Below are 26,845 nucleotides of genomic sequence, written 5' to 3' on the forward strand. Positions count from 1 at the left end.
CCCCCTCCCCAAAAACCCTTGCTTTTCCATATCCTCTACCCAGTCACTAGCAGTCTGCTTGTATCATTGGGCTGGTTATTTATTAATATGTCATAACTGCATCCGTTTGCAAAATTTATGTCTGAATCTGTAATTCTGTTGAATAGTTGTAGTCGTGGGACAGCAGAAACACAAGGCTACTTTGCTATTAAGCAAGCACAGAAAGGCAGGCTACATAAATCCATCCATCACCTCCTCCTTCTTGTAAACAATGAAGCTCCATCTTCCAGCTTTTGAGTCTTTGGCTGGATCAGGAACTTGAGCCATCCAGGCACTGTTGGACTTCACTTCCCATCAGCCCCCAACAGCATGGCCAATGGTCTCAAACAGGAGCTGTAGTCCGACAATTGCCTTAGCTAATCCCTGACCATACTTCTCCGAGAATATATGTGTTCTGTAATCACGATGCCTAGATGCCAATCTACTGGAGAATGAGCACATTCCACCAGCTGTGTAAAATTCTAGATCACCTGGGAACAAAACATTCACACCTTTTTTCCCCTGCAACCAATTTAAATGGGTGGTTATGCCCACCCTACTGTTACCAGTGTAATAAATGATACCCCCCAGCTTTTTTCCCCCTGCAGTCACAAGATATTCCTCATCACATTTGTGCTATAATTTGTTTAATCTCTCATTATAGTATGGAGGCTGGGAGAAAGACCAAGGAAACGGGTGAACATTTATTGGAGAGATTGTGTTAAAGACAATTACATTGATTATGGGGGAGAGAGGGAAAGGGAGGAGGAAACTAATGGAACAAACACCTCTTCCTTGTCACAGTCCATAGTCAGCACATTCGAAACCACCACTATAATCAGTGTAATAAAATATCACCTTCATTGGAAGTCAATGTTTAAAAACTGTGCAACTAAGATTGTGCTATGGAATCTCCCACCATCTTTTCCATCCCCACAGGAATGGCTGTAAACAGGAAGGGGCAGAGCAGAAAGACAAGTCACGAGTGTCAGAAAGACTGGCAAGCCATTTTCTGCTCCAATAAATGTCCCCAATGCACCGATGGGCAGGAAAAAGTCCTTTATCTCAGCGCATAGCTTCCTGTCAAAATCAGATGAGGAGAAACAACGACAGATTGAGGGAATAGATCTGGCTTTGACAAATAGGAACCAGTGTGGTGACAGTACTGTGTGCCCTTTCTCTCAATATACCGTGGAACCTCGGTTTACGAACACCTCGGTTTACGAATTTTCAGTTTACGAACGCCGCAGACCCATCTGGAACTGATTAATTCACTTTCCATTACTTTCAATGGGAAAGTTCGCTTCAGTTTATGAACGCTTCAGTTTATGAACAGACTTCCGGAACCAATTACACCCATGCTTCGGGTTAAGTACGCTTCAGGTTGTGTACTCCGCGGACCCATCTGGAACGGATTAATCCACTTTCCATTACTTTCAATGGGAAAGTTCGCTTCAGTTTATGAATGCTTCAGTTTAAGTACTCCGCGGACCGTCTGGAACAGATTAATCCACTTTCCATTACTTTCAATGGGAAAGTTCGCTTCAGTTTATGAATGCTTCAGTTTATGAACAGACTTCCGGAACCAATTGTGTTCATAAACCGAGGTACCACTGTATCTGCAATAGATTGGCAAATAGTTAAGTTGCTGGCTAAAGCGTTTTGCATTGATTGGTTGTCTTTTTTCAGAAGTGTTTTTTATTATTTTGAGCAATTGTAAAAAAGGGGGGGAAGTGGGCTGTTGGAAACCACTTTATGGATCTTTATATACATTCCTCACAGCTAGTTCAAGACTTTTTGCTGCCTGAATTGTAGGACAAAGTTTTTTATTTAAAGCAGTGTTTCTCAAAACTTGGGTCTCAGCTGCTTTTGAACTACAATTCCCTTCATCCCTGGCCACTGGTCCTGCTAGCTAGGGATGATGGGAGTTGTAGTCCAAAATAGCCAGAGACCCAAGTTTTAGAAACTGTGATTTAAAGCATTTTTATCCTGCTCTTCAGCTATAAAGACTCCCATCGCCACTTACATAGAATCAATTATAATAAGACAGTCCTCTGAAAAGACTCAACTCAAAAGAACACAGTGATGAGGAGGAAAGAGGGGAAGAAGCTTAGTCACACACCTGTTCTTAGAGTTGAATAGTTGATCTTTCATCAGAGGAGATGTAATGGCCATAGCTGCCAAGTTCTCCCTTTTTTAAAGGGAAATTCCCTTATGCTGAATAGGCTTCCTCGTGAGAAAAGGGAAAACTTGGCAGCTATGGTAATGGCCCCTGCTTCCCCATCTCTCCCACTGCTGCAGCCTCATGGGACAGGATGTGTCTACATGATCTGAACTACCCTGGCTCCTTTGGAATGAGCAGAATAAATACACTTTGGATTGTATCTTCCAAAAGTTGCCACTGCTGTATTTTGTGAGCATTCACAGGAACTTCCAGGTTTTCCCCTCTCCCCCAACATCAAATACAAAAACTTGCAGTCACACTGAGAAAGATCTCTTCCCCTCCCGTGTTAATGCTATCAGCTTCATTTGTATCAGCTCTGGAATGACAAAGAAACACCTAATCAGTGCACCCTGCATAGAGATGGCACCTCCCCATCCACACTCCAAGGGCAGAAATGTTTGTTTTCAAATGCATCTCAGTATGTATGAAAGCTAGTTTTTTAAAAATATTAAAGCTGCTTCAGGTTTTTAATTAATGGCTTCAAGTTTTTAATCAACACTTTTAACCAATTTTTATTGTTTTAGTTGGTTGCCTCAATATTTATGCTTTTTATTGAAATTTTATTGCATCATATTACTTTTTTAGCCACTCTGGAAACAGATATTTATAATGAAGGAAAGGGGGTTATAAATACTGTAAAAGAAATAAACATTGCAGCCTTCAGAAAAACCAAACATTGTGTAACATCATCAGTTCTTGGATTCCTTTGTATTCAAGGCTCTGCAACTACCCTCAAACAAGAATTATTTAACATATATTTTAAATGCATTTCAGGTTTGCATCCCATGTTAGTAATAATCAGAGCAGACCCACTGAAATTAATGGGCATGACTATAACTCAGGTCCCTTAATTTAAATGGGTTTACTCTGAGTAGAACTTAATTGGCTCCAACACCAGATCTCAGCTCCCTTCCTTCACAATAGCTCTTTTTCCCCAGCTGATAGAGCCATTTTTATTCCAGCAGGATTTTGCCTACTATAGCTGATCTGCGAAAGGCATTGTTATCAATAATCTCTGCCAATGTTGCGCTCTTTCTCTCTCTCTCTCTCTGTTGCTCAGAGGGCCTTTTTGTGCCCTGGCTGCTTCACCAGCTACAACCCCTTTTTAACACAGATGACTTGGCCACTGTGTTCCAAGTTCTGGTAACTTCCAAACTGGTTCACTGCAACGCACTCTCTCTGGGGCTGCCCTTGGAGGATGACTTAGAAACTTCAGTTGGTCCAAAATGCAACAGCCAGACTGCTGGCTGGGGTTCCATTTAGAGCTCATGTAACCCCTGTTTTGAAACAGCTGCATTGGTTGCTAGTTCGGTTCCGGGCCCAATTCAAAGTGCTCACGTTAATGTTTACTATGACTCGGGGCCCCAAATATCTGAAAGACCCACTTCCTTCCCTACAGACCTTCCTGAGTGCTGAGATAAGCAGAGGGTAGTTCTTTGGTAGTTCCTCCACCCTCAGAGGCTGAGGGCCTTCTCTGTGGTGGCCCCTAAGCTGTGGAACACCTGCAAGAACAAATGCTGCGTCTGGCGCCTTCGTTGTACAGCTTTTGGAGAATGCCGAAGAGGCACCTCTTTAGCCTAGCTTTTAATACTTGAGGTGTATGTTTTCAGGGCCCACCTCACTTTTATGATTGAAAGTTTTTAAATGTTGTTTCTAATGCTGTAGCCTGCCCTGAGACGTTAGGGTGAAGAGCAAGTAATAAATTTATTATTAAATATATATATATTACAGTATTATTATTAAATGCTTTTTTATTATTAAATGCATTTTTCCTATGCATATTTTACATATTTTTATTATGTATGTATAAATATTATACATATTTTTATTATGAGGTTGTTGCCTGTATTAATATAATTTTAATTCAGTGTGATTATTTTAATTGCTGTAAGCCGCCTTGAATCATGCATAGGCACTAGAATGGAGAGGGAGGTATCTGAGTTTTATATAAGAAATAAAATATTTATTCATTCATTCATTCATTCATTCCATTATATACACGTACACACCCACCACTTGCTTGTAGGGGGAGTGAAACCTCAAAGCAGTTTACAATAAAATAATCACTCAAAAAAATATTAAATTTAAAACGTTGACGCAATCGTCGTCCCAACCTCACTCCCTCATCCCTCACCACCCATTTCAAAGCGAACTGAACTGCCAACCGGCCAACCTCCACTCGAGGCTTTCCATTGGCCGCTTTATTCACGATGACCAACCCCATTGGCCGGGAGAGCTCTTGAACCCGCCTCTCCCAGTTTAACGGAATCCCATCCTCTGAAGCGCGGCTCTTTTTGTGGTTCCTCCCCACCCCCCACCCCCTTCCTCTCCTATTGGTTCTCAACGGCTTCCCTTAGGCACCCACCCCTAGAAAGGGTGGAGCGTCTCTTACTCCATCGAAAAACCCCACGCCTCCCGCTCCTCGTGCCCCTCTACTCATTGGCCGCCAACTCGGCGGAGGGAGGAGGCGGCGGGAGCCCGCCTCTTCTTGCCTTCCGCGCTGAAGGAAGGCGCTTCATAGGCTGGAGGGGAGGCGGAACTCTGGGCCACGCTCTCATTGGCCGCGGAAAGCCCAGGCGGTGGGAAGGGATTGGCGAGGCCGAGCGTTCCAAAAGGGAAAAAGCGAGGCGGGGGGAGCGCAGATGCGGCGGCGAGCAGCGCCGGCGGCCGGTGTCGCGCGACGGGCAAGTTTGCAGAACCGGAAGCGGGAGGGAGGGAGGAGAGAGGGCGGGAAGGAAGGAGGGCGAAGGGCCGCCTCCCCGCTCCGCCCGCGCGCTCCTCGACCCTCCCTCCCACGAGGGCGCCCGCCTGGAGGAGCTGCCGCAGCGGCATCGATCCAGCTCCGCCCAGGCAGGGCGAGACTTGGCCGGCTTCTCGGGGTTCCTTCCTTTGAGGAAGGAGGTGGGGCAGCCTGGGAATAAGTTGGGGGGGGGGTCTTTTATTTTTGTAATAAGGGTTGGGAGCGTGCAGGTGAGAGGGGAGCTGCTGCTGCTGCTGCTGCCGTGACTTGCGAGGGGGCGAGCATTGATTTGCAAGAGCGCGGCTTGGTGTTGCAGGTGGGCGGGTGTCCGTGGGGGCTCTGCGTGCGGACGGGGTGGGGGAGATGAGGCGGAGAAGCACTATAGGGGAGCCTTCGACGTCGGGTTTGGGGGCGGTGGGGAGCTGGATTTGGGGCTGAGCCCGTGCAAAGTGTTGCCTCGTATTTTTTTGATTGGAGCTGTTCTCCAGCGTGGTTCTGAACGGGGTAGGGCAGGCAGCCAGTATTTGGATCACAGAAGCCCCATCCAGTTGTAGAGCTGGATGGGGCCACGAGGGTCATCCAGTCCAACCCCCTGCAAGGCAGAAATCTTGTGCCCAACGTGGGACTCGAACCCACAGCCCTGAGACTAAGAATGTCATGCTTTACTGACAGAACTATTTGGGGGAGACTAGTAAGGGGAAGGGGACTGTAATCCAGGAGATGGGCTCCTTCTGGAGAAAGGAGGTGTTGGAGTTTGATAGCAGCATGGCCAATGTTTTAGTTTAGAGGAAGAGGGTAGATCCAGAGTTGTGGCGTGGGGTCTGCTGGAAGAAGGTCTTGCTTGTGTGAAGAAGGTGGCCGTTGGTATGGTTTGGCCAGAAGCTGAGGTTGGGGGTCAGTGTTGCTCTGGGATGGGGGTGGGGAACCTGTGGCAGCTCTAGATGTTGTGGGACCATCAGTCCTGCCTGCTGAGACTCATGGGAGTTGGATTCCAGCAGCCTTTGGAAGGCTACAGATTCCCCTTCCCTGCTCCTTGGGAAAGTATTTAAGGTGACATGGATTTTGGGTGTGAGAAGTACCAACTCTAAACACTTCCTTCCTCTTAACATTGTAGGCTTCAGGATTGTACCACACCATGCAAGTAGCTGAGGATGCCTGCACCAATTTTGAGGATGAGCTGCTCTGTAAGTAAAAGTAAAACCTTCGTTTCTGCCCCATCCCAAACATATATGGTCCCTTTCCTTTTGTAAAGGAGCTCCTAGCCCACTTAGTCACAAATAATAAATTATTATTGTAAGTGCCTGTGTTAAGCCATTTGTCGTCTTAACCCGGGAGGGAGAGGAAGAACCACCAAATTCTCTGAGGCTTCCCTTACTGGCCACCTTCAGATATTTCTTACTCGCCACAGGTGATCAGTTGAGTGGCACTTTCGCAGCCTGCCTTTGCTTCATTTCTAATCTGTGATATAAGTTATATTGGATTGCCAAATGCTCAAAGAGATTGCGCTCGCATACACTCTTTATAAACTAACCTAGGTGTCTACTGAAGGATGATGCTTTAGTGACAGCAAGTGACACAAGCAGTACAGGCTAGGAATCCCCATTGACCTGCCTGAGTCAGTACTGTAGATGTCAAATTTTGATGGTCCTTTAGAACCAAACCAAATTTCTCATCTCTCCTGCTCTAAACCCCTGCAGAAAGCCTAGCACAACTCTAGACAGGCAGTTTTCCCCAACTGCTGTTTAAAAACAATTGAGAGTTTTTCAGTCAGCTTTGCCATCTCGGCATACTTCATCAGCTTGGTTTGCCGTTCTTCTCTGGTAAGGACTTCCAACTCTGGGCCAATAACATCCGCACGGCTGTTGTTCCATATACAAAAAGTCTTTTCTGCTCCTTCGGAATGTCGGTACCTGTAATTCCTAATAAAAAAGCTACTGTTTTTTAATCAAAAGTTATTTTAAACATTTTTTTCATTTCATTATATATCATCTCCCCAAAAGCTTTTCTTACCTTACAAGTCTACCACATATGATAAAAGGTATTTGAACTTGTCTTGTACATTTTTGCTAACTTTGTAGAAGTCAAATACCACTGGTACATCATTTTCATATAATTTTCTTTCAATGTACAACATGCTATAAATTTCAAAGCTGATTTCCATAACCTTTCCTGGAAAGCTGATTTCCATAACCTTTCCTGGAAAACTCAGAAACCAAGAAGATGAAAACTTTATAAAATAATGGGGATGGGAAAAAATTATAAGTTATCTAGGAGACCACTGTAAGCAGATGAAAACAAGAGCAGGATTTTGACTCACTTGTAGTGTAAAAAACATTATTTGGTCTGATATAAAAATTGGAGTACTATGCAGTTGTAGACATTTAAGATAAAACTCCATGGACGGCATGGGGGAAAGTTGTGAGATTCGGAGAATCTCTAGATACAGTATGATTTTATTGATGTGTGTTTATTTGCAAAATTATTAAAATGTCTTGAAAAAAATAAAAGAATTGAGAGTAGCAGAACCTGTTGACATACTGAAAGTCAGCCTGCGATCTGTAGGTGAAACTAGATCTGCTTCCATTTCTCTTTTCCCCCACAGTCTGTGAAGACTGCCGCCTTTACTTCCGGGACTCCTGCCCGCAGCACGGACCCCCTACCTTTGTGGCTGATAGACCTGTTCCAGAAAGGGCTCAGTCACGGTCCCTGCTCTCCTTGCCGGAGGGACTGCTGATCAAGGAGCGTTCCCAGGGGGGCCTCGGAGTTTGGAGCGCCCTCCCAGCCCTGCCTCGTGGCTGCATCTTTGGCCCCTACGAAGGGGAAGTTGTACGGGAACATGGCGACTGCACCTGGTATTCCTGGGCGGTAAGACACACGATTCTCCCAGCGTTCCCCCCCCCCAACTTAAAATGTGTAGCCTGGCCTCCCAACTCCACCAGGCACAATAACACACCCGGCCAATCTCTCCTAGGGCAAAGCACACTTGTCTCCTCCATGCTGGCCTTGTTTGTTAACAGAATTGCATTTATGTACCATAGAATTAATCTTTGAGGTTAAACACAGTAAGGAAATATGAAAGCTTTCTATGCGTTAAAACTGCAGCACTTCAGATTGAATCCAAACTAAGTTAGCCATGCTTTAGTTCAGGGATAGAGGACCTTTCTTCAAGCAGAGGGCCACCCCCCCTTTTCCCCCTCTTGTCTTCATAATTGTTTAAACCAATTCATGAACCAAGAACTTATACACTGACCACTAATAATGGACCATATGTTGTCGATATTACTCCACATTTATTATGCTGTTTTTATGATACACAAATGACATGAAAAAACTTGGTATACTTATTTGCATAACATTATTCTTGTTTGTGGGACCCAGGTGGCGCTGTGGTTAAACCACTGAGCCTAGGGCTTGCTGATCAGAAGGTCGGCGGTTCGAATCCCTGTGACGGGGTGAGCTCCCGTTGCTTGGTCCCAGCTCCTGCCAACCTAGCAGTTCGAAAGCACATCAAAATGCAAGTAGATAAATAGGAACCGCTACAGCGGGAAGGTAAACGGCGTTTCCATGTGCTGCTCTGGTTTGCCAGAAGCGGCTTTGTCATGCTGGCCACATGACCTGGAAGCTATACGCCGGATCACTCGGCCAGTAATGTGAGATGAGCGCGCAACCCCAGAGTCGGTCACGACTGGACCTAATGTTCAGGGGTCCCTTTACCTTTTATTCTTGTTTGTAAAACCCAATAATAATAATAATAAAGACTAACAGAGGAATTCTCCCCAAAATCTAAACACTGGATATGTAAATAGGCATCAATACGTGTATAAAGGTGTTGTGCTAGGTATATTTAAAATAAAAATACACAATTTAAAAGTAAAGAAAAGAAAAGCAGAGGGCCACATTTCCTTCCTGAGCAGCCTCCCAAGGGCCGCATTCCAGTGGTGGGGGGGGGGGCAGAGGCAGAAAGTAGGCAGAGAAACATTGACCATTTATACAATGAGCTATGTTCATGCCGTTCACAATTCAGAGAATTCCACGTTCACATATCTCCATCTGGGCAAGTTGTTGTTGTTTAGTCGTTTTAGTCGTGTCCGACTCTTCGTGACCCCATGGAGTCCCAGAGCACGCCAGGCACTCCTGTCTTCCACTGCCTCCCGCAGTTTGGTCAAACTCATGTTGGTAGCTTCGAGAACACTGTCCAACCATCTCGTCCTCTGTCGTCCCCTTCTCCTAGTGCCCTCCATCTTTCCCAACATCAGGGTCTTTTCCAGGGAGTCTTCTCTTCTCATGAGGTGGCCAAAGTATTGGAGCCTCAGCTTCAGGATCTGCCCTTCCAGTGAGCACTCAGGGCTGATTTCCTTCAGAATGGATAGGTTTGATCTTCTTGCAGTCCATGGGACTCTCAAGAGTCTCTTCCAGCACCACAATTCAAAAGCATCAGAGGCGTTATCAAAGACTCATTCCATCCCGGCAGAAGCCCTTGGGGAGCAGGGTGGAACAGAGCCAGTAAGGGAGAGGTGTGGCCTGGCAGGCAGGATGAGGCTTCCCTACCTCTGCTTGGGTCTCAAATCAATCACTAACTTGTCCTGTCCATTTCCATGGGGCCAGAGCATGCATGGCTTAATCTGGATCCAACCCAGTATTTATTTCAACTAGGGGGAAACTGGCGAAGAGGCTTGCCTGCTTCAGCTAAGTAACAGGAAAATCTCCCTACCAGAAACTGATCCCAGTTCTTCTTCAAGCTCAATCCTAAGCAAATCGACATCACTGATGTGTATTTATTTGCAATGTGAGAGCATCTTTTTTTTTTTGCAAACCTGGGATATTTTTGGCAAGGTTTGTTTTGTGACAAAGGGTAACGGTGCACTAACTGGAACAGGATGAGATCCAGAAAGGGGGGGGGGATTGAGCTGTGGTACCAGAAAATAAAAACCGTATCTTCAGCCAAGTAAGAAATGCAGGCAACTGCCAGGTTTTATTTCTTTGAAAAGTTTCTATCCCTTGTGGCGTAACAAGCAAGCTTGCAAATATAACTGTGATGTGTCACAGCTACACTTGTTATTAAATAACCCTTAAAGTCGCAGTGTGTGGTGGATTACATGAACATAAGGACTGGAAACTGAAAATATAGGATTTGGGCATTTTGTTCTGCTTTGTTTCAAAATGCCCGGCTGCCGTGGGAATATATATGTGTGTGTGTTTCATTGTGAAAGGCCCAGTTCAGAACAGAAAAGGGGAGAGTGAACCGATCCAAAAAGAAAGGAAACTTCAAGGTGTGCAAAATATTGTTTCCTTGCCACAATGCCTTTGAAAATATTATTCTGGGCCACCATAAAACATAGCACTGTTCTCTCCCCCCCCCCCCCCCGGAGGCAGCTCCCCCAACCCCCTGAAATGCAGCAGGCCAAATAAGAGTATTTGTGTCCCTGGAAGTTATTTGGCTGTTTGTTCTAAAGCCCAGTTCATGCATTTCAAGAGTGAAATACATCTTTGCAAAGATGTGCACACGAAACACTAGCCTCATATGGGCATGTGTTTGCCTTCTTCACATAGGTTTAGCATCTGCATTTTTTTGTAAGCGGTTTACAAACAGGGATGCGGGTGGCGCTGTTGTCTAAATCACAGAGCATAGGGCTTGCCGATCAGAAGGTCGGCGGTTCGAATCCCCGCAACGGGGTGAGCTCCCGTTGCTCGGTCCCAGCTCCTGCCAACCTAGCAGTTCAAAAGCACGTCAAAGTGCAAGTAGATAAATAGGTACCACTCCGGGGGGAAGGTCAACGGCATTTCCGTGCGCTGCTCTGGTTTCGCCAGAAGCGGCTTAGTCATGCTGGCCACATGACCCGGAAGCTGTACCCCAGCTCCCTCAGCCAATAAAGCGAGATGAGCGCCGCAACCCCAGAGTCGTCCACAGTCAGGGGTCCCTTTACCTTTAAGCGGTTAAGAGGACCCGTGTTTTTCAGCTTTTAGAGGGAGCGCTGACAAAGAAATTCCTTACAATTCCAGTGTAAATGATTGTGTTGCGGTGTGCGTTAGCCAGATTCCGCGTCCGAGCAAATTAAATGCAGGAATGTTTATTTCCGGCCCTGTCTGCACTGTGCGTTTAGAGCAGTATCATACCGCTTTAAACAGTTGTGACTTCCCACAAAGAACCCTGCTGTTTGTTAAGAGTGCTGAGGAAAGTTGTTAGGAAATCCCTATTTCCCCATACGGAGCTATGATTCCCAAAGTGGTTTAACAACCAGTCCCCCTTTCCAGGGAACTCTGGGAGCTGTAGCTCTGCGAGGGAGAAATTGGGGTTTCTATCAATACGTGAGGAGGGTAAGAAAGAAAGGAGGGGCACCAAGCATCCTTTGGCGTTTGCTATGGGCTGATGGGTGCTCAGGCCTGTTCCAGTTAGGCCCAACCACCACCACCCCCCACTTGATTATTCCTTGCAGTGTGTGGCTTCAGGCTACCCACGATTTTACCATTCCAACACTACTATGTAGAGGCATTTAGGAAACTGAAAATGGTAGGTGATTTTGTTGCTGCTGGCTGCCACTACCACCAGTAAGCAGGTGGGGGCATTAGGGTCCTTGGTGTCAAGGCACACTAAATGGCAATTTGCCAAGGCCCCCTCAACCCAGCTACTGGCCCTGGCAGGAGGCCATGAAAATACTTTGATGGCTAAAGGACAACAGGAAGCTATCGGGTTCCTGACTTACCTGGGCCTAGCCAGGATTTATGTTAGTAGGGCAGGCTATCTACAACACAAGTGGTCAGTTAGTTAAGCATTTTTATTTATTTACTTGATTTGGGGGGAGGCAACTTCTTTCCCCCCCCCCGCCCCGTCCATGCAGTGGCTTATTTCTGTTTTATCCACATATCTGATAATGATGGTCACGTTTTTAAATTTTATCCCACAACCATGAGGACTACAGACTTGCTTAAAAAGTAAAGCTGAGCTTTTCAGAAAGTTTTGCTCATCACACCATGGCATGTCTTAGCCGTGCAATACCATAGGGGACTACAGTCGTACCTCAGGAGTCGAACGGAATCTGTTCTGGAAGTCGGTTCGGCTCCCAAAACATTTGGAAACCAAGGCACCGCTTCCGATTGGCTGCAGGAGCGTCAGACATTCGGGTTCCAAAGAACGTTCACAAACCGGAACACTCCCTTCCGGGTTTGCGGCGTTTGGGAGCCAAAATGTTCGGCTCGCAAGGCGTTCGGAATCCAAGGTACAACTGTACTTGATCACTAGAATGGCCTTTGTGGTCCACTGCAAATCTAGTAGAGAATCTAGTGGTGCAGCAGTTAGAGCAGGCATCCCCAAACTTCGGCCCTCCAGATGTTTTGGACTACAATTCCCATGATCCCTGACCACTGGTCCTGTTAGCTAGGGATCATGGGAGTTGTAGGCCAAAACACCTGGAGGGCCGCAGTTTGGGGATGCCTGAGTTAGAGCCTGTACTATCATCCCTCACTATTGGCCTTGCTGACCGGAACTGGAACATCTGTAAGGCCACCAGTTCCCCTTTCCTGGTTGCCGAACTCAGGGAGACTCTGGCTTAAATTCCCCAAGCTCACTGGCGAATTGGGCCAGTTGCCATCTCTCAGCCCAGCCTACTGTGTTGTGGCGATAAAGGGAATGGCAGCAGGGGTAATATCACCCTGAGCTCCTCGAGGAGAGGGGGATAAAAATGTGACAAAATCCCAAACTTTTGGCCGCCAAGACCAAAGGGTTGAGTTGGTTGTTCCCCAAAGGGTCTCTGAAGAAAGATTTATGTTTTGACAAAATGTGGGGCTCCAAAAATACACCTCTGTGCACCTTCAGGCTCCCTCCCTTTTTCCACATGCCATCGATTTGGCACGAATTGTAGCATTATGAAACGAAACAACAACAACAAATGCCCTTGACTGTATTTGTGGGCAGAATGATGTCATCCTTCAAAGGCAGCTGTGGTTATTTGAGCACCTGATTCTGCAGAGGATCGAGCTGTAAATATGCAAAGATCAGCCTTAGATTGAGGTGCCACCATTCTTGCCACTACATGCCGAGTTTCACCTTCCAAACTACAGTTTGGAGTCCCCTGTGCTTTTATGCTAACATTGACTTGTAGTAACTGTTCAAAGCTCTGGCCAAACTACATGCAGCAATATATGTACAGTATCTTTGAATTAAAGATGCCAGATTGTTTCAAATTTCGCATAAACTGGGGGGGGGGAGATTTTGAGGAGGGAAATTAACACTTTCCTCTCCTGTGGCAGTCCTGGGGGGAAAATTCTTTAGAGGAGCCAAATCTCTCATGTCAATGGGGAATTTCCCTCCAATGTAAATATTGGCTTCAGGGAAGGGGTTTTCTCAGAACGGCAGCAGGGAAAGTGATGGTTAAACTCCCTCTCTGTGCTTGCTTTGATGCTATAGATTTATCACCACCCCAACTAATACCTATGCATATCTTTATTTGTTACATGTTAAATTCAAAGGCATTCAAGTCTAGTTTTGGCTCCGGGGAAAATCTTTCCTAGCTGTGCTGAAGATCATTTGCTCAGTCAAAACTGTGGCAATACCAAAAAAAAAAACCCTCCGCGATTGGATCTCCTGCTGCGATTTCCATTTAATTTGCTTATGTTCAGCATTTAGGCCATATTTCTGACCAAAGCGCTCTCTCTTCAGGAGTTGGACAACAATATATGCTGCAGAAAGTGAATTTCCCTAAAACTTTATGCAGTAAATTACAAAAATTCGAAGGGAAGCAAGAACATTTGGAAAATACAATAGCGTTAAATGAATCACAGACGGCAACAATGAAGCAGAAAATCAGCAGCATATCCAATAAAACCTCATTAGTCAAAGGATACTTGAAATAAATAGGTCTGCAAATCCAGATCAAGCTACTGTTAATGATAGATGATAGATAATGGCCAGGGGAGAAAGGCAGCTGAATAAGAGCTCGCTGGGGAAAGGGACTGATTGTTAAACTCCTCTGCGACTTGTAGTTCTGTGATAGGGGCCTCCTAGCAACGCTTGGCCCCCTTCGCAAACTACTGCTCCCAGAATTCAGTGGGGGAAGGCATGGCTGCTTAAAGTGGTATGAGGCTGATGGTAGGGTTACCGTATTTCAAGAGGTAAATAACTGAACACAAAATGTTGAGATTTTTCAGGGCAATCGCCCAATACCCCACCGCTGCTGCCACGCCAGAGCCTGAACCAGAGCCACACACACACATACAAAAATTAAACCCCAAATCCAGGATATTTGCTTTAAAATGTAAAATTACCCACGTATGGGCATGTAGTACCCCCAGAAGAGGGCATGTCAGGGAATTCCAGGACATATGGCAACCCTAATCGTGGGAATTGGAGTCTTAACAAATATCCCAGAGGGCCGCAGCTTCCCCGGACCTGCTCTAAGCCTTATAAAGGCTGGTTGTGGGCTGTGGATCTTTCCACACATGCAATAAAAGGTTTAGTTGAGACGATCCTCAAACCCAAGCACAAGTCCTTATTCAGTGGCAGTCAATTCTATTCTGTCTACACTGATGAGGTGGTCAAGAGAGTTGTTTCTGTTTTTAAATGTGATTATTCTGCTACATTTTTAACATGATTTTTAAACCACAGAGTTGTAAAGTTGGAAGGGACCCCGAGGATCATATAGCCCAAGTCCCTGCAATGCAGGAATATGCAGCTGTCCCCATACAGGGATCGAACCTGCAGCCTTGGTGTTATCAGCACCATGCTCTTAACCAACTGAGCTATCCAGGCTGGTAGAACCTGACCAAGGCCACAGAACTCAGGCCTCTTGCACCAGACTCTCTCTCCATCTCACTCAGTATTGTCATCTCACTCAGTATTGTCCCAGCCTGGCCAGGTAATATCAGTCATTGGGATCTTCCGAAAGCAAAGTGCCTGCATGCTCTAGCAATGAGCTATTTCATCTTCCCTCTGTGTTGCCCTTGCCCTCAGTTTTAACATCTCAACAACCCCAGGAGAGCGAGAGCTAGGTAAGGCTGGGGAAAAATTGTAGCATGCCCTAGCTACCCAATAAGCTTCCTGGCTGAGTGAGGATTTGAACTCTGGACCCTCCAATCTGAGGACAACACTCACCGCATTGCAACAGCCGCTTGCGTGCGATTAATCCTTCCTTTGCTTCTTCAGGTGCAATCCCAAGAGAGAGGAAGAAGATAAAGCGCTCATTAAAAAAAAAAGAAAGAAAATGCAGGTGTGGGGAAAAGGTTATTTGTCACAAACTGCCTTCAGTATCAGAGAACTCTGGGTAGCAGTTGGTAGGGAACAACAGCAAGAAGAGGGCTATTGTTGCCCTATCAGGAGGCATCTGGTGTGATCCAGCATGCTCTTTTAATGTTCACCTGAGCCAACATTTGCAAAATGGCAGCTTTGCTGCAGTTTGGTACATAGAAAGGCTCAAGTGGAATATTTTTCCAGGTGTGTTTTGGGTGATCAGGATACACAGTCTCCCTGCAACACAGAAGTGCTGCCCTAAAGGAGGGCAGGAAACCGGAAAACTGGTCCATGTGGAAGGATGGGCAGAAGGTTGGTTGGGAATACAGTGGTACCTTGGTTCCCAAACACCTTGGCTCCCGAGCAAATCAGCTCACGAATGCCGCAAACCTGGAAGTAAGTATTCCGGTTTGTGAATGTTTTACGGAAGCCAAACGTCCTCTGCGGCTTCCGGTTGAGTGCGGGAAGCTCCTGCAGCCAATCAAAAGCTGCGCCTTGGTTTTCAAACGATTTGGGGAGTCGAACAGACTCCCGGAACAGATTAAGTTCGAGAACCAAGGTTCCACTGTAACTGATACGTCCTTGGATGACTTGCAGTTGATCTGCATGGGTTTCTGGCTCCCAGTTGCTCAACAAATGCAGTTTCAAAAAGGCTGTTGCCCTACACACTCACAAAATTGTCTGGAGTAGATATTGATTTGTATTGGCTACCTGTAAATTATCTCTGTGTTTGACTTTATGGGCTGAGGGGAGCAATTGGCTCCTTCTCCTGAGCTTTTCTGGATTGAGATCTCTGGGTCACTATTTTGTACTTGGCTTCAGTTAGTAGGCCCTGGGGGTAGTCTAGATAATAATATTTTTTAAAAAAAAAAATCTGAAAACTTGCTCACACCTACTGGTACTTTAAGGCATTTGGCGTTCTTCAGATCCACTGTAGATGGCACACTATTCCCTTTCAAAATGCTTTCTGGCTTGCAGACCTGAAATCCACCTTAGGCTGCGGAAAGTGATGGGTTAGTGTACAGTGAGAGTGACACGCACACACACCTGTGCCCAGATCGTGGCACACTTTTAAGCCATCCACTTAGAGGCCCATCCCCATCCCTTGGGGCTGGAGTGCCTATGATGTCAGGTAAATTCTTAAAGGGTGCGTCCAGAACTCTTTGATATTTTGCGGGAGGGTTTCACATTCCTACTGGGAAATTCAGATTTGCACATTTGGAGTGCAGTAAAAGCACCCGATATCACCCTAGTGCAACAAATCCACTTTAGGGGGAAATGAAATAAGACATTTTTTGTGGTTGGGAAAGTGCCAGGAAAATGCAGTGTGGAATGAATGAATGATTAAAGGGGCGGGGGGAGATATAAAGAGCCTGCTGGGAATTCAGGATGACCGCTTACTGTCATGTAACCTCCCCACAAGCAGATCAGAATGGGTGATCAATTAAGACTGGATATAATCTAACCTTTGCACAAGCTTTGTGCAAGCAAATCTAGGATGGATGCTCAGTAAAGACACACAGAGGAGCCTCAAGGTAGGGGTGGGTGAGAGTGGAGCTTTCGTTTCATTGTTCTTCTCCTTCCCTGCTCTTTCCATCCCTCCTTCAGGTGCGGGACAACGGCTCCTACTTCTTTGTCGACGCCTCAGATGATTCCAGATCCAACTGGATGAGGTGAGCCCCTTGGGCGAGAGGCCCGGTGGAAGGAAGGAAGGAAGGAAGGGAATTTACACCCGTCCCAGCTTAGTTGCATACATTATATCCATGGAGCTACACACACACCCCGTGATGAATTAGGTTTGGCAGCTTTTCTGCCCCCATAGGATGCTGGAGTGATCCCTGTGGTAGATGCTTAGGGGAGTGCTCATAGGGGAGTGCTCCGAGCCTCCTTGCAGACTGTGGGCTGGCTTTACCCTGGAGTCTTACTGCTGCGGTTACCACTCGGTGCATCCACCAGCGAGTAAAGCATGACGCATCCCCCCCCCCAAAAAAACCCCACAGTGGGAGTTCAAAAGCCCCCCATAGAGGGGAACAAAAAGATTAATACCCCAGTGAGAGAGGGGCGGAAGCAAGGAGGTGGGGGGGGCAGGAAGTGAGAGAGATTGAGAATGGAAATAAAGTGTGGGAATCACAGAAGAGGGGGGGAAAGGGTTCGGCAAAACTTGGATTGGGACAGATTAGGAGTGGTTTGAGGGAGTCCTGTATTACTTTGTATTGATGGATAAAAAATGGTCTGAATTCGGAATGTATTAAGGAACTGGCTGATGCTTCTGGAGATACCGATTCCAAGGAAAGGGGGATAGACTTTGTTCTGTGGGTGGGAATAATAGGGGCTAAAAGATTTTGTTAGGCAAGTTGGAATATTTTTGGGTAAAAGGTAGAGATATTAGTAGTTAAATAATAGTAACGTGAAGTGTGAAGGGTTATTAGTAATAAAGAAGGGATATTCTAGAAATAAGAATATGATTTTAGTATTGGGAACTGCAAGAGCTAGCGTAATACCCATAGCTGCCAAGTTATCCCTTTTTTTAAGGGATTTTCCCTTATGCTGAATAGGCTTCCTTGCGAGAAAAGGGAAAACTTGGCAGCTATGGTAATACCTAGAACTCAAGAAGGGGGAATGAGGAAGTCCGAAATGTTTAGACTTGAAGTTATAAAGTTGAATTTTTTTATTTTTATCTTATCTGATTGATATGAGAAGAATTATTGGGGGAATAAGATCTGTTGAAATTGTCTTATGTTTTTTCTTTTCTGTATCTTGTATCTTTTTATGTTTTTCTTTATTTTTATTTTTCTATGTACAAAATCCAATAAAAATTATTTTTAAAAAAACAAAACCCACAATGTGACTCATCCCCGCTTCCTCCCTGCAGATATGTGGCGTGTGCCTCTACTGAGGAGGAGCAAAACCTGACTGTTTTCCAGTACCGGGGCTACATCTACTACCGGGTCTGCCAGACCATACCTGACGACACAGAGCTGCTGGTGTGGATAGGGGAGGAGTACGCACGCACGCTGGGATTACGCTTAGGTAGGCAAAAAGAAGAAGAAGAGGCGAGTGGGACATGTTGCAAGGCCTCCTATCTTCCCTTCTCCCTGCAGTCTTGTAATCACCTAAGGAAGCTGCCGAGCACCAGGTCTGACAATTGGGATACTCTTGACCGGTAGACGATTTTTCCAGGATCTCCTGCAAACGTCCTTCCCACTCCCTGCTGCCTGGACATTTTTTAAACTAGAGGTGTCAGGGATCAAACCTGGGGGTCTTCATAGCACTTCAAAGTGTTGGTGCTGACCTTTAAAGCCTAAAACGGCCTCGGTCCGGTATACCTGAAGGAGCGTCTCCACCCCCATCGTTCTGCCCTGAGGGACACTGAGGTCCAGCGCCGAGGGCCTTCTGGCGGTTCCCTCGCTGCGAGAAGCAAAGCTACAGGGAACCGGGCAGAGGGGCCTTCTCGGTAGTGGCACCCGCCCTGTGGAACACCCTCCCATCAAGGTCAGAGAGATAAACAACTACCTGACATTTAGAAAATACCTAAAGGCAGCCCTGTTTAGGGAAGTTTTTAATCTGTGATATTTGATGTATTTTAATGTTTGTTGGAAGCCGCCCAGAGTGGCAGGGGAAGCCCAGCCAGATGGGCGGGGTATAAATATATTATTATTATTATTATTATTATTTATTAATTAATTAATATAGCAATATGCAGTGAGGCCCTCCATGGCCCAGTTAGGGACAAAGTACACCTGAGAGCCAAATGATCAGGGTTATCGTCTTTTTAAACATACCCAATGACCCTCCCCACTGCGAACAGCAGTCACAAAACATTACCCCACTGAGGAAATAGATCCTGAGTTTCATTCCTCGCATATGACCTAGAAACATGGGGTGTGCCTAGATAATTTCAACTCTGGATTTAATAGTTCTGTTGTGTGGGGTTGGGGGTCCTCATAGGGCAAGCCAGCCTCACTGCTTTGAGGGCTCTTCTCATTCTCCTGAGTGGGGTCGCTGGACGTCTTGCCCCCCAAGTCTTGCCCCAGTGGTGCCACTGTAAGGAATACTGTGGCATCTTGGCTTGTGGTCATATTCCTAGGCTCCCAGATTACCCATAAAAAGGGTCTCTCTGGAAGAACATATTTACCCCACAACTAGCCTTCATTTCCCATTATTGCCAAGTTTTTGTTGTTGTTAATGCAACATTTATTTATTTATTTTTAAGTTTTTTCCTGCAACAGAATCAAACCAAAGCAATTCACAGTACATTTGTACCTTCGATCCTGAACACCTTGGTACTCAGACGTTTTTGCTCCCGAATGCCGCAAACCTGGAAATGAATGTTCCGGTTTGCAAACGTTCTTTGGAACACGAACGCCCAACGGGGCTTCCGTGGCTTCCGATTGGCTGCAGGAGCCTCCTGTAGCCATTCAGAAGCTGCGCTGTGGTTTCCAAACGTTTTGGAAGTCAAACGGACTTCCGGAACGGATTCCGTTCAACTTCCAAGGTACAACTATACAGTGTTGCTTAAATGTAAACCCAGCCTGGCACACGGTTTGAAGAGCTGGTGTACACACCCTTGGGATGGAGTGGCAAGGGGTCCACATATTGACTTGCCGTGTTCACCTTCGCAGCCCCCTTCTTCCCCCCCCCCGCACTTTGGTGGGTAAGAAAGAAAAACGCCCTCCCGGTTCTCCCAAGCTTGGAGCCAAGGAAGGAGAGGAAGGCATTCTCCTTGTGCAGTGCTCAGAGCAGTTCCAAAGCTCAGCATATCAACCAGGTACAAAAGCAGGGGAAGTATAGGGTCATGGCAACCGCACATGCGAAGTGGCTGCCACAGTTCAAAGTTTGTGGGTCCCTACTGACCAGCCACTGGGGATAAGGAGGGACTTTGGAATTCGGATCCATAAGAACATAGAAAGAGCCTGCTGGATCAGGCCAAAGGCCCATCTGGTCCAGCATCCTTTTCTCACAGTGGCCAACCAGATGCCTGTGGGAAACATAGAATCATAGAATCATAGAGTTGGAAGAGACCGCAAGGGCCATCCAGTCCAACCCCCTGCCAAGCAGGAAACACCATCAAAGCATTCTTGACATATGCCTGTCAAGCCTCTGCTTAAAGACCTCCAAAGAAGGAGACTCCACCACACTCCTTGGTAGCAAATTCCACTGCTGAACAGCTCTTACTGTCAGGAAGTTCTTCCTAATGTTTAGGTGGAATCTTCTTTCTTGTAGTTTGAATCCATTGCTCCGTGTCCGCTTCTCTGGAGCAGCAGAAAACAATCTTTTTCCCTCCTCTATATGACATCCTTTCATATATTTGAACATGGCTATCATATCACCACTTAACCTTCTCTTCTCCAGGCTAAACATACCCAGCTCCCTAAGCCGTTCCTCATAAGGCATCGTTTCCAGGCCTTTGACCATTTTGGTTGCCCTCTTCTGGACACGTTCCAGCTTGTCAGTATCCTTCTTGAACTGTGGTGCCCAGAACTGGACACAGTACTCCAGGTGAGGTCTGACCAGAGCAGAATACAGAGCAGACCTATTACTTCCCTTGATCTAGATGCTATACGCCAAGTGATGCAGCCCAGAATTGCATTGGCTTTTTTAGCTGCTGCATCACACTGCTGACTCATGTCAAGTTTGTGGTCTAAACCCATAAGAAAGTTTGTGGTCTAAACCCATAAGAAAGATCTGAGCACAAAGAGCACTCTTCTCCTGTGGTTTCCAACAACTGGTACCAAGAATCATTGCCGCCTCTTGACACTACTGCTTGGTGGGTCTGATGTGAGTTGTGGTTCAGCCACATCCGGGAGGCGCAAAGGTTCCCCACACATAGAATCACAGAATTGTAGAGTTGGAAGGGGACCCTGAGGATGATCCCTGCAAAGCAGGAATACGCAGCTGTCCCATACAGGGATTGAACCGGCAACCCTAGTGCTATCGGCACTATGCTGTAACCAACTGAGCTATCCAGTTTGGTCTATTTTTCCAGCAGCGGAGATGGAGGCCTCTTCGTCCATGGCCAGATTGTTGAACAGACTTAACAGGGCCCTAGCCTGGGGTGTTGGGCGGTGGGGGGAGGGACTGTGCTGCTAAATAGCATGGGGGGGAGTGGTGGTGGGGGGACTCCCATGCCACAATTTGCTCACCCCACAACAGCAGAGGGACTGTTCCAGGGTTGGCTGCCTTGCACCTCGGCAGATGTCGCAGACCCTCACCTTTGCGCTGTTGTCTCTCCCTTCCAGGCGAGCATTTTAAGTACGAATTTGGCGAGAAGGAGCTGCTGATGAAACTCTTCCAGGAGCTGCACCTCAAGACCCCGCCTCCACCTCCCGCCCCCCATGCCCCTTCCTCCCGCACCCAGTACCTGTGCGGAGACGCCGGCGCCTCTCCCCTCCTGCCCCTCCACAAGCCGGGTCTCCCCCCGGGAGGGAGCCCTTTCCCGCTGCTGGAAGGGACGCAGAACCTGGTGGGGCTTGGGAGGGCACAGAGCCGCTACTGGACTTTCTTTGGGTTCCAGGGGGACGCCTACGGCCGCATCCTGGACAAGAGCAAGATCATCTGCAAGCTGTGCGGGGTCCGCCTCAGCTACAGCGGCAACACCACCAACCTACGCCAGCACCTCATCTACAAGCACCGCTGCGAGTACAACCAGCTGGTTGGGACCCAGACGGCAGCTCTGGACAAAGGGGTCCTGGGGACGGCGGGTGACTTCGGAGCCCCCCGGCCTCCCGCCCCGGGCAGGACCACGCGGGCGGTGGCCGACTTCATCGTGCTCGACCTGATGCCCGTGGAGGTGGTGGAAGGAGAAGGGTTTGGGCAGATGCTGGGGGTCCTGGACCCCAACTACAAGCCCCCAGATGCCGCCTCCTTGGCCCACACGGTGCTGAGGGACATGCACACCCACGTGAAGGGGAAAATCTGGGAGCTGGTGCGGACCTTGCCCCAGTGCTCACTCAGCCTGGACATCTGGCGCCACAGCAACACCCTCACCTACCTCACTCTCACCGTGCATTACGTGGACGACTGCTTTGAAGCCCGCGCGAGGGTGCTCTCGAGCCGCCCCATCCCCGAAGACCCCAGCGCCGACAGCCTGGCAGAGGCCCTCAGCGAGGCGGCCAAGGAGTGGGGGGTCCGCGAGAGCACCTCGTACACCGTCGGGGGACTTGGGCTCGTTACCCAGCAGGCCGCGGCGGCGCTCGGTTGGACCGCCCTGCCTTGCATCGGGCAGGCCTTGCGAGCCGCCATGGAGGCTGTGCTGAGCCAGCCGGCAGCCCAGGGTGCCTTCGAGCGGCTGCGGCGCCTGGCGTCCTGGGCGCTGGCCGGGGCAGGCCGCGGCGAGAAGCTGTGGGCCCAGGAGCCCCTCCTGCAAGCGCACCTCGGCCGCTTCCTGCGGGACGGGGGCAAGTGGCACAGCGCCTATGCCGTCCTGCAAGGCCTGCTGGAGCACAGCGACCCTCTGGCGGGGCTCGGCCCCGACGGGGAGGCGACGCTGCGCCCCCAGGACTGGGCTGCCCTTCGGGACGCGGCCAAGGTCCTCAAGCCCATGGCCATTGCTACCTCAACGTTCACCAAAGACCCCTTTTCCAGCCTGTCCCTCGTCAAGCCTGTGCTCACCAGCCTTCTCTATAAACACCTGGTGGGCAGCGAGTGGGACTCCGCCCTGACGCTGGAAGCCAAGGCCGCAGCCCAGAAGGAACTGAACCAGCACTTCTCCAGCCCGGACGTCAACCAGGCCCTCAACCTGGCCTGCGCCCTGGACCCGCGCTTCCGCGGCCTCGACTTCCTGAGCCACTCGGACCGCGTGGAAACCCTCCAGTCACTCAAGGCGGAAGCGTCGCGGCTGGCGGAGTTGCCGGCAGCGCAGGCCGCCGGGCCGCCGGGCATGGCCTTGCCCCCGTCGCCACCTGCCAAGGTGCCGAAGCAGGACGCAGGCATCGAGTTCTTGCTGGGCGACCTGTGCAGCATGCGCGCCGTCTCGTGCGCCAGCTCGGCACATCAGCAGGTGGAGCAGGAGGCCAGCAGCTTCCAGTCCAGCAAGGCCTCCGCCCTCGGCCAGGACCCTCTGCAGTGGTGGAAGACGCACCACACGCAGTACCCACTGCTGGCTCGGGCGGCCCGCAAGCTGCTTGGCGTGCCTGCCACCTCGGTGCCCGCGGGCTGGTTGTTCAGCAGCGCCGGCGACGCCATGCACACCAAGCGGCAGGCCCTGACGCCAGAGCACGTCGATATGCTGGTGTTCCTCCACGGCAACCGAGCCATGCTCTATTAGGACACGGCAAAAGGGAGTGGGTGGCTTGGGTGGGCAGGGCACCCTTCTTCGCCTGTCCCCCCCCCCATGGCACGAGAATGGCAAAAATCCTTCCGGAGAACCCTCTTCTCTTCCTTCCTTCTTTCCTCCCTTCTGTCTTTCCCTGTGGGACAGGCTTAATGCTCTGCGTGGTTTTGAGAGAGAAGAGGCTGAAGAGGAGCAGAACAAACCATTTGGGCACTTTTTTGGAGGGGGGGTGCCTGTCCATCAGCCAGAAACAACCTGGAGTGCAAAAAATAATAGTTATGGCCGTAGTAGTCATTTTGGAGAACAGGAATGGTCCATTTTAAGGTTGAGGGGGAGAGGAGGCTGCGGACAGAAGTGGTCCATCAAAGGGGTGGGAGGCCTGATGTGAAGGAATATTCCACCTCTTGCACAGCTCGCTTGCATTGCAGCCCCGTTTTTTCTCTCTCCTGCCTGGTAGAAGATGCGCAGCAGCAAAGGACAGGGATGTTCCATGAAAGGAAAGGAGAGGGAGCATCTGAGGACAGGAATAGCCCACAAACAAAGTTGGGGGGGAGTAGAGGTGGGGCTGGAATATTCCATGCGTGTAGGGGGGGAGAGGTGGAGCTCTGACTGAGGGCGGGGAGGATTTGGGGAAGTTGGATTTGGCAGGGACTCCGATAGAGGAAACCACAGGAATCGGAAAAGCAGGGGGAATGCAGAAGTAGCTCACATAGGAGGGTGGAGGAAGTGGGGCAAAATAAGAGTGGAATATTCCAAGTGGGCTGGATTGTTATTAAGCATATATTGCAGGGGGGGGGGATGGAGGATTGCAATTAGGGGAGGGGAAAGAGGCAGTTTTTCCACAGTAGGTATTGTGAATTTCCCATTCCCTCCCCTCCTATATATATATATATAGAGAGAGAGAGAGAGAGAGAATATTGTATATGTATATTGGTGTCCAGGTGTCCTTTGAGGTTAAAGGCAGGGGATGTTGCTGGTTTAATATCCCAAGCAGCAGTTTGAGAAGGGATCTAATCTGAAAACATCCTTTTTCTAGGGTATTGGGCAGGGTGGGGGGCAAGGAGAAAATTGTGGCTGGAAAATCCCTTCAGGCCCTGAGCTGTCTCCCTTTGCACTTGAAATCACGTGGTTGCACCTTCTTTTTCTCCTCTGTGGGGTGGGGTGGGGGTCCCAGGCACAGATTAGAAAGACTCAAAAACAGAGAAAAGAAAAAAAGAGGGTGTTAAGAGGACACTGGCCCTCCCCTCTTTGGGATCAGAGATGCCCCCCCTCTGGTCTACCACCCACCCTTCTGAGGCAAGCAGTCAATTAGCATAATAAACCAAAGAAAGTATTAACCCATTCCTTTCTTCTCTTCCCCCCCCCCCACAACTTCGTTTACACCCCTAGTCCAGTTTGCATGTGGCTGAAACATGTCTCTCCAGAACATGGAGGAACAAAGCTGAAAACATGAATGCGTTTTTTTAACCTTTCCCCTCCTGCTCCCCGTTCAGTATTGGAACATGTTTTCTTTTGTGTGTGTTTTTCAAAAAATGAAATCGGTGCTTCAACAGGAAAATAAAAGTATGCTTTATTTTAAAAGGGTGCCTCTGGTTTTCTTAAGAAGGGTGAACAGGAAGGGGGGGAGAGAAGCAGCTGAAGAGATTTACCCCATGGCAGCAGGTTCGTGGCCTATGGCAGCGGCAGCCTTCACCAACTGGGGCCCTCCAGATATTTTGGATTAGCACTGCTCCCTGGAGCTGATGGGAGTTGTAGTGATTGAATATGGATTGTGGAGCTGGAAAGGACCCTGAGGATCATCTAATCCAACCCTGTCTGGGTAGCTCAGTTGTTAAGAGTGCGGTGCTGATAACACCAAGGCCTCAGCTTTGGTCTCTGTATGGGACCCAACTATGATTCCATAACCCCCTGCAATGCAGGAATAGGCAGCTGTCCCATGGGGGGATCGAACCTGCAACCTTGACATTCTGTCAGCACCACGCTCTAACCAACTGAGCTATCCAGTGGTCATCTCAAAGCACCTTTTGGTGGAGGCCACCCTAGAAAGCGGGACAGTATAAGGGAGCTACGTACAAGAGAAAAACTCCACTGGCAACGGCAGAATTAAATTGCCATCTAACTCCACAGTTCAGACTTCTCTCATGTGGCAGTCTCTGCTTTCCCCTCATCTGTCCACATTTTGCAGGTGCCAAAGCCCTCAGGTTTTTACCATTCCACCCCTTTTGAGCTCCTAAAGTGCATACAGCGACAGCTTATAGGCCCTGGTGAGGGAAAGAGGCACACCGGGTGAGGAATTTCACCTTCGTGTCTTGCTAAACGTCCTTCAGCGGGGCCAGCAACATAGGATGATAAGACACTTGAGCCGAAACTCACTTAGGCCTAAAACTCACTTGCTAGGCACTATGTCCCGTTGAACTTGGTGGGGCTTACTTCTGAGTAAGTGTCCATAGGATGGTGCTGCACAAAAGGTCTGGGGTGCAGAGGGAAGCAGAGAATTTGAAAGCAAGTTTGTCACCCGTCAGCCAATATTTTTGCCTCTATAGGGTAGATCTGCCGCCCCTGGTGCTTTAAATATATGTATATAATTGCTTCAGAATAAAGGTTTTCCAGCCGTTTGCCCTGCTGAGGAATTTATGAGGAGGCTCGAAAAGTGGCTGATGCAGAGGAGCCGTCAAGACGAGCTGTGAATGAATTTGCGTGAGTCTTGTTTAACTCTGAAGCAGCCATTTTGTAGCCAAAGTTCCCACTTTGTAGCTTGAAGGGATGCCGTTCAGACCTGGGAAGGTATTGAACACACTATCCTCTTAGGCAGGCATCCCCAAACTTCGGCCCTCCAGATGTTTTGGACTACAATTCCCATCTTCCCTGACCAATGGCCCTGTTAGGTAGGGATCATGGGAGTTGTAGGCCAAAACATCTGGAGGGCCGCAGTTTGGGGATGCCTGCTCTTAGGACTGGTCAAATGGGAACCTTTATTTCACTCAAGAGTAGGCCCAAGAGGACCCGATCCAAATGAGGGAGCAGGGGGTTCACTACCACCATCCTCATCAGTTCACTGCCACCGACCCTAATGCACCAGTTATTTGTTAACGGGGAAATCGGCTGTGCCACCAAGGCCACACTGCGTGACAAACGCCATGTTTCGTTTGACCCTCAGAGTGGAGAGAGAGAGACAGCTGCGTCTCCCCCAGTCACAGTGACTTCTCGGCCTGGAACTGAATTGTCTTAAGTGTGCAACAGTCTTATGGGCGTAGCCGGGGTGTGTGTAAGTAAATAAATAAAAATACGTAACTAAAAGTAGAAATTGTAGATGGATTTCTGAGCACTTGGAGTCAAAAGAAAGTCACGGAAAACAACTGTTGTCGAGACATT

General features: G+C 48.3%; 1 protein-coding gene across 1 annotated transcript; it reads left to right on the forward strand.

Annotated features, from left to right (window-relative positions):
• The first annotated feature begins 5,401 nt into the window (after nt 1-5,401).
• Nucleotides 5,402-24,016, forward strand: LOC118095820 (E3 SUMO-protein ligase ZBED1). Its single transcript, XM_035137089.2, has 5 exons — nt 5,402-6,166; nt 7,585-7,847; nt 16,810-16,874; nt 18,074-18,231; nt 21,441-24,016. Exons 1-5 carry the CDS (start codon nt 6,118-6,120, stop codon nt 23,465-23,467), a joined length of 2,562 nt encoding a protein of 853 aa, XP_034992980.1. The 5' UTR covers nt 5,402-6,117; the 3' UTR covers nt 23,468-24,016.
• Nucleotides 24,017-26,845: the final 2,829 nt, after the last annotated feature.

The sequence above is a fragment of the Zootoca vivipara genome, chromosome 13 (genome assembly GCF_963506605.1).
Source record: "Zootoca vivipara chromosome 13, rZooViv1.1, whole genome shotgun sequence".
In the NCBI taxonomy this organism is placed as follows: domain Eukaryota; kingdom Metazoa; phylum Chordata; class Lepidosauria; order Squamata; family Lacertidae; genus Zootoca; species Zootoca vivipara.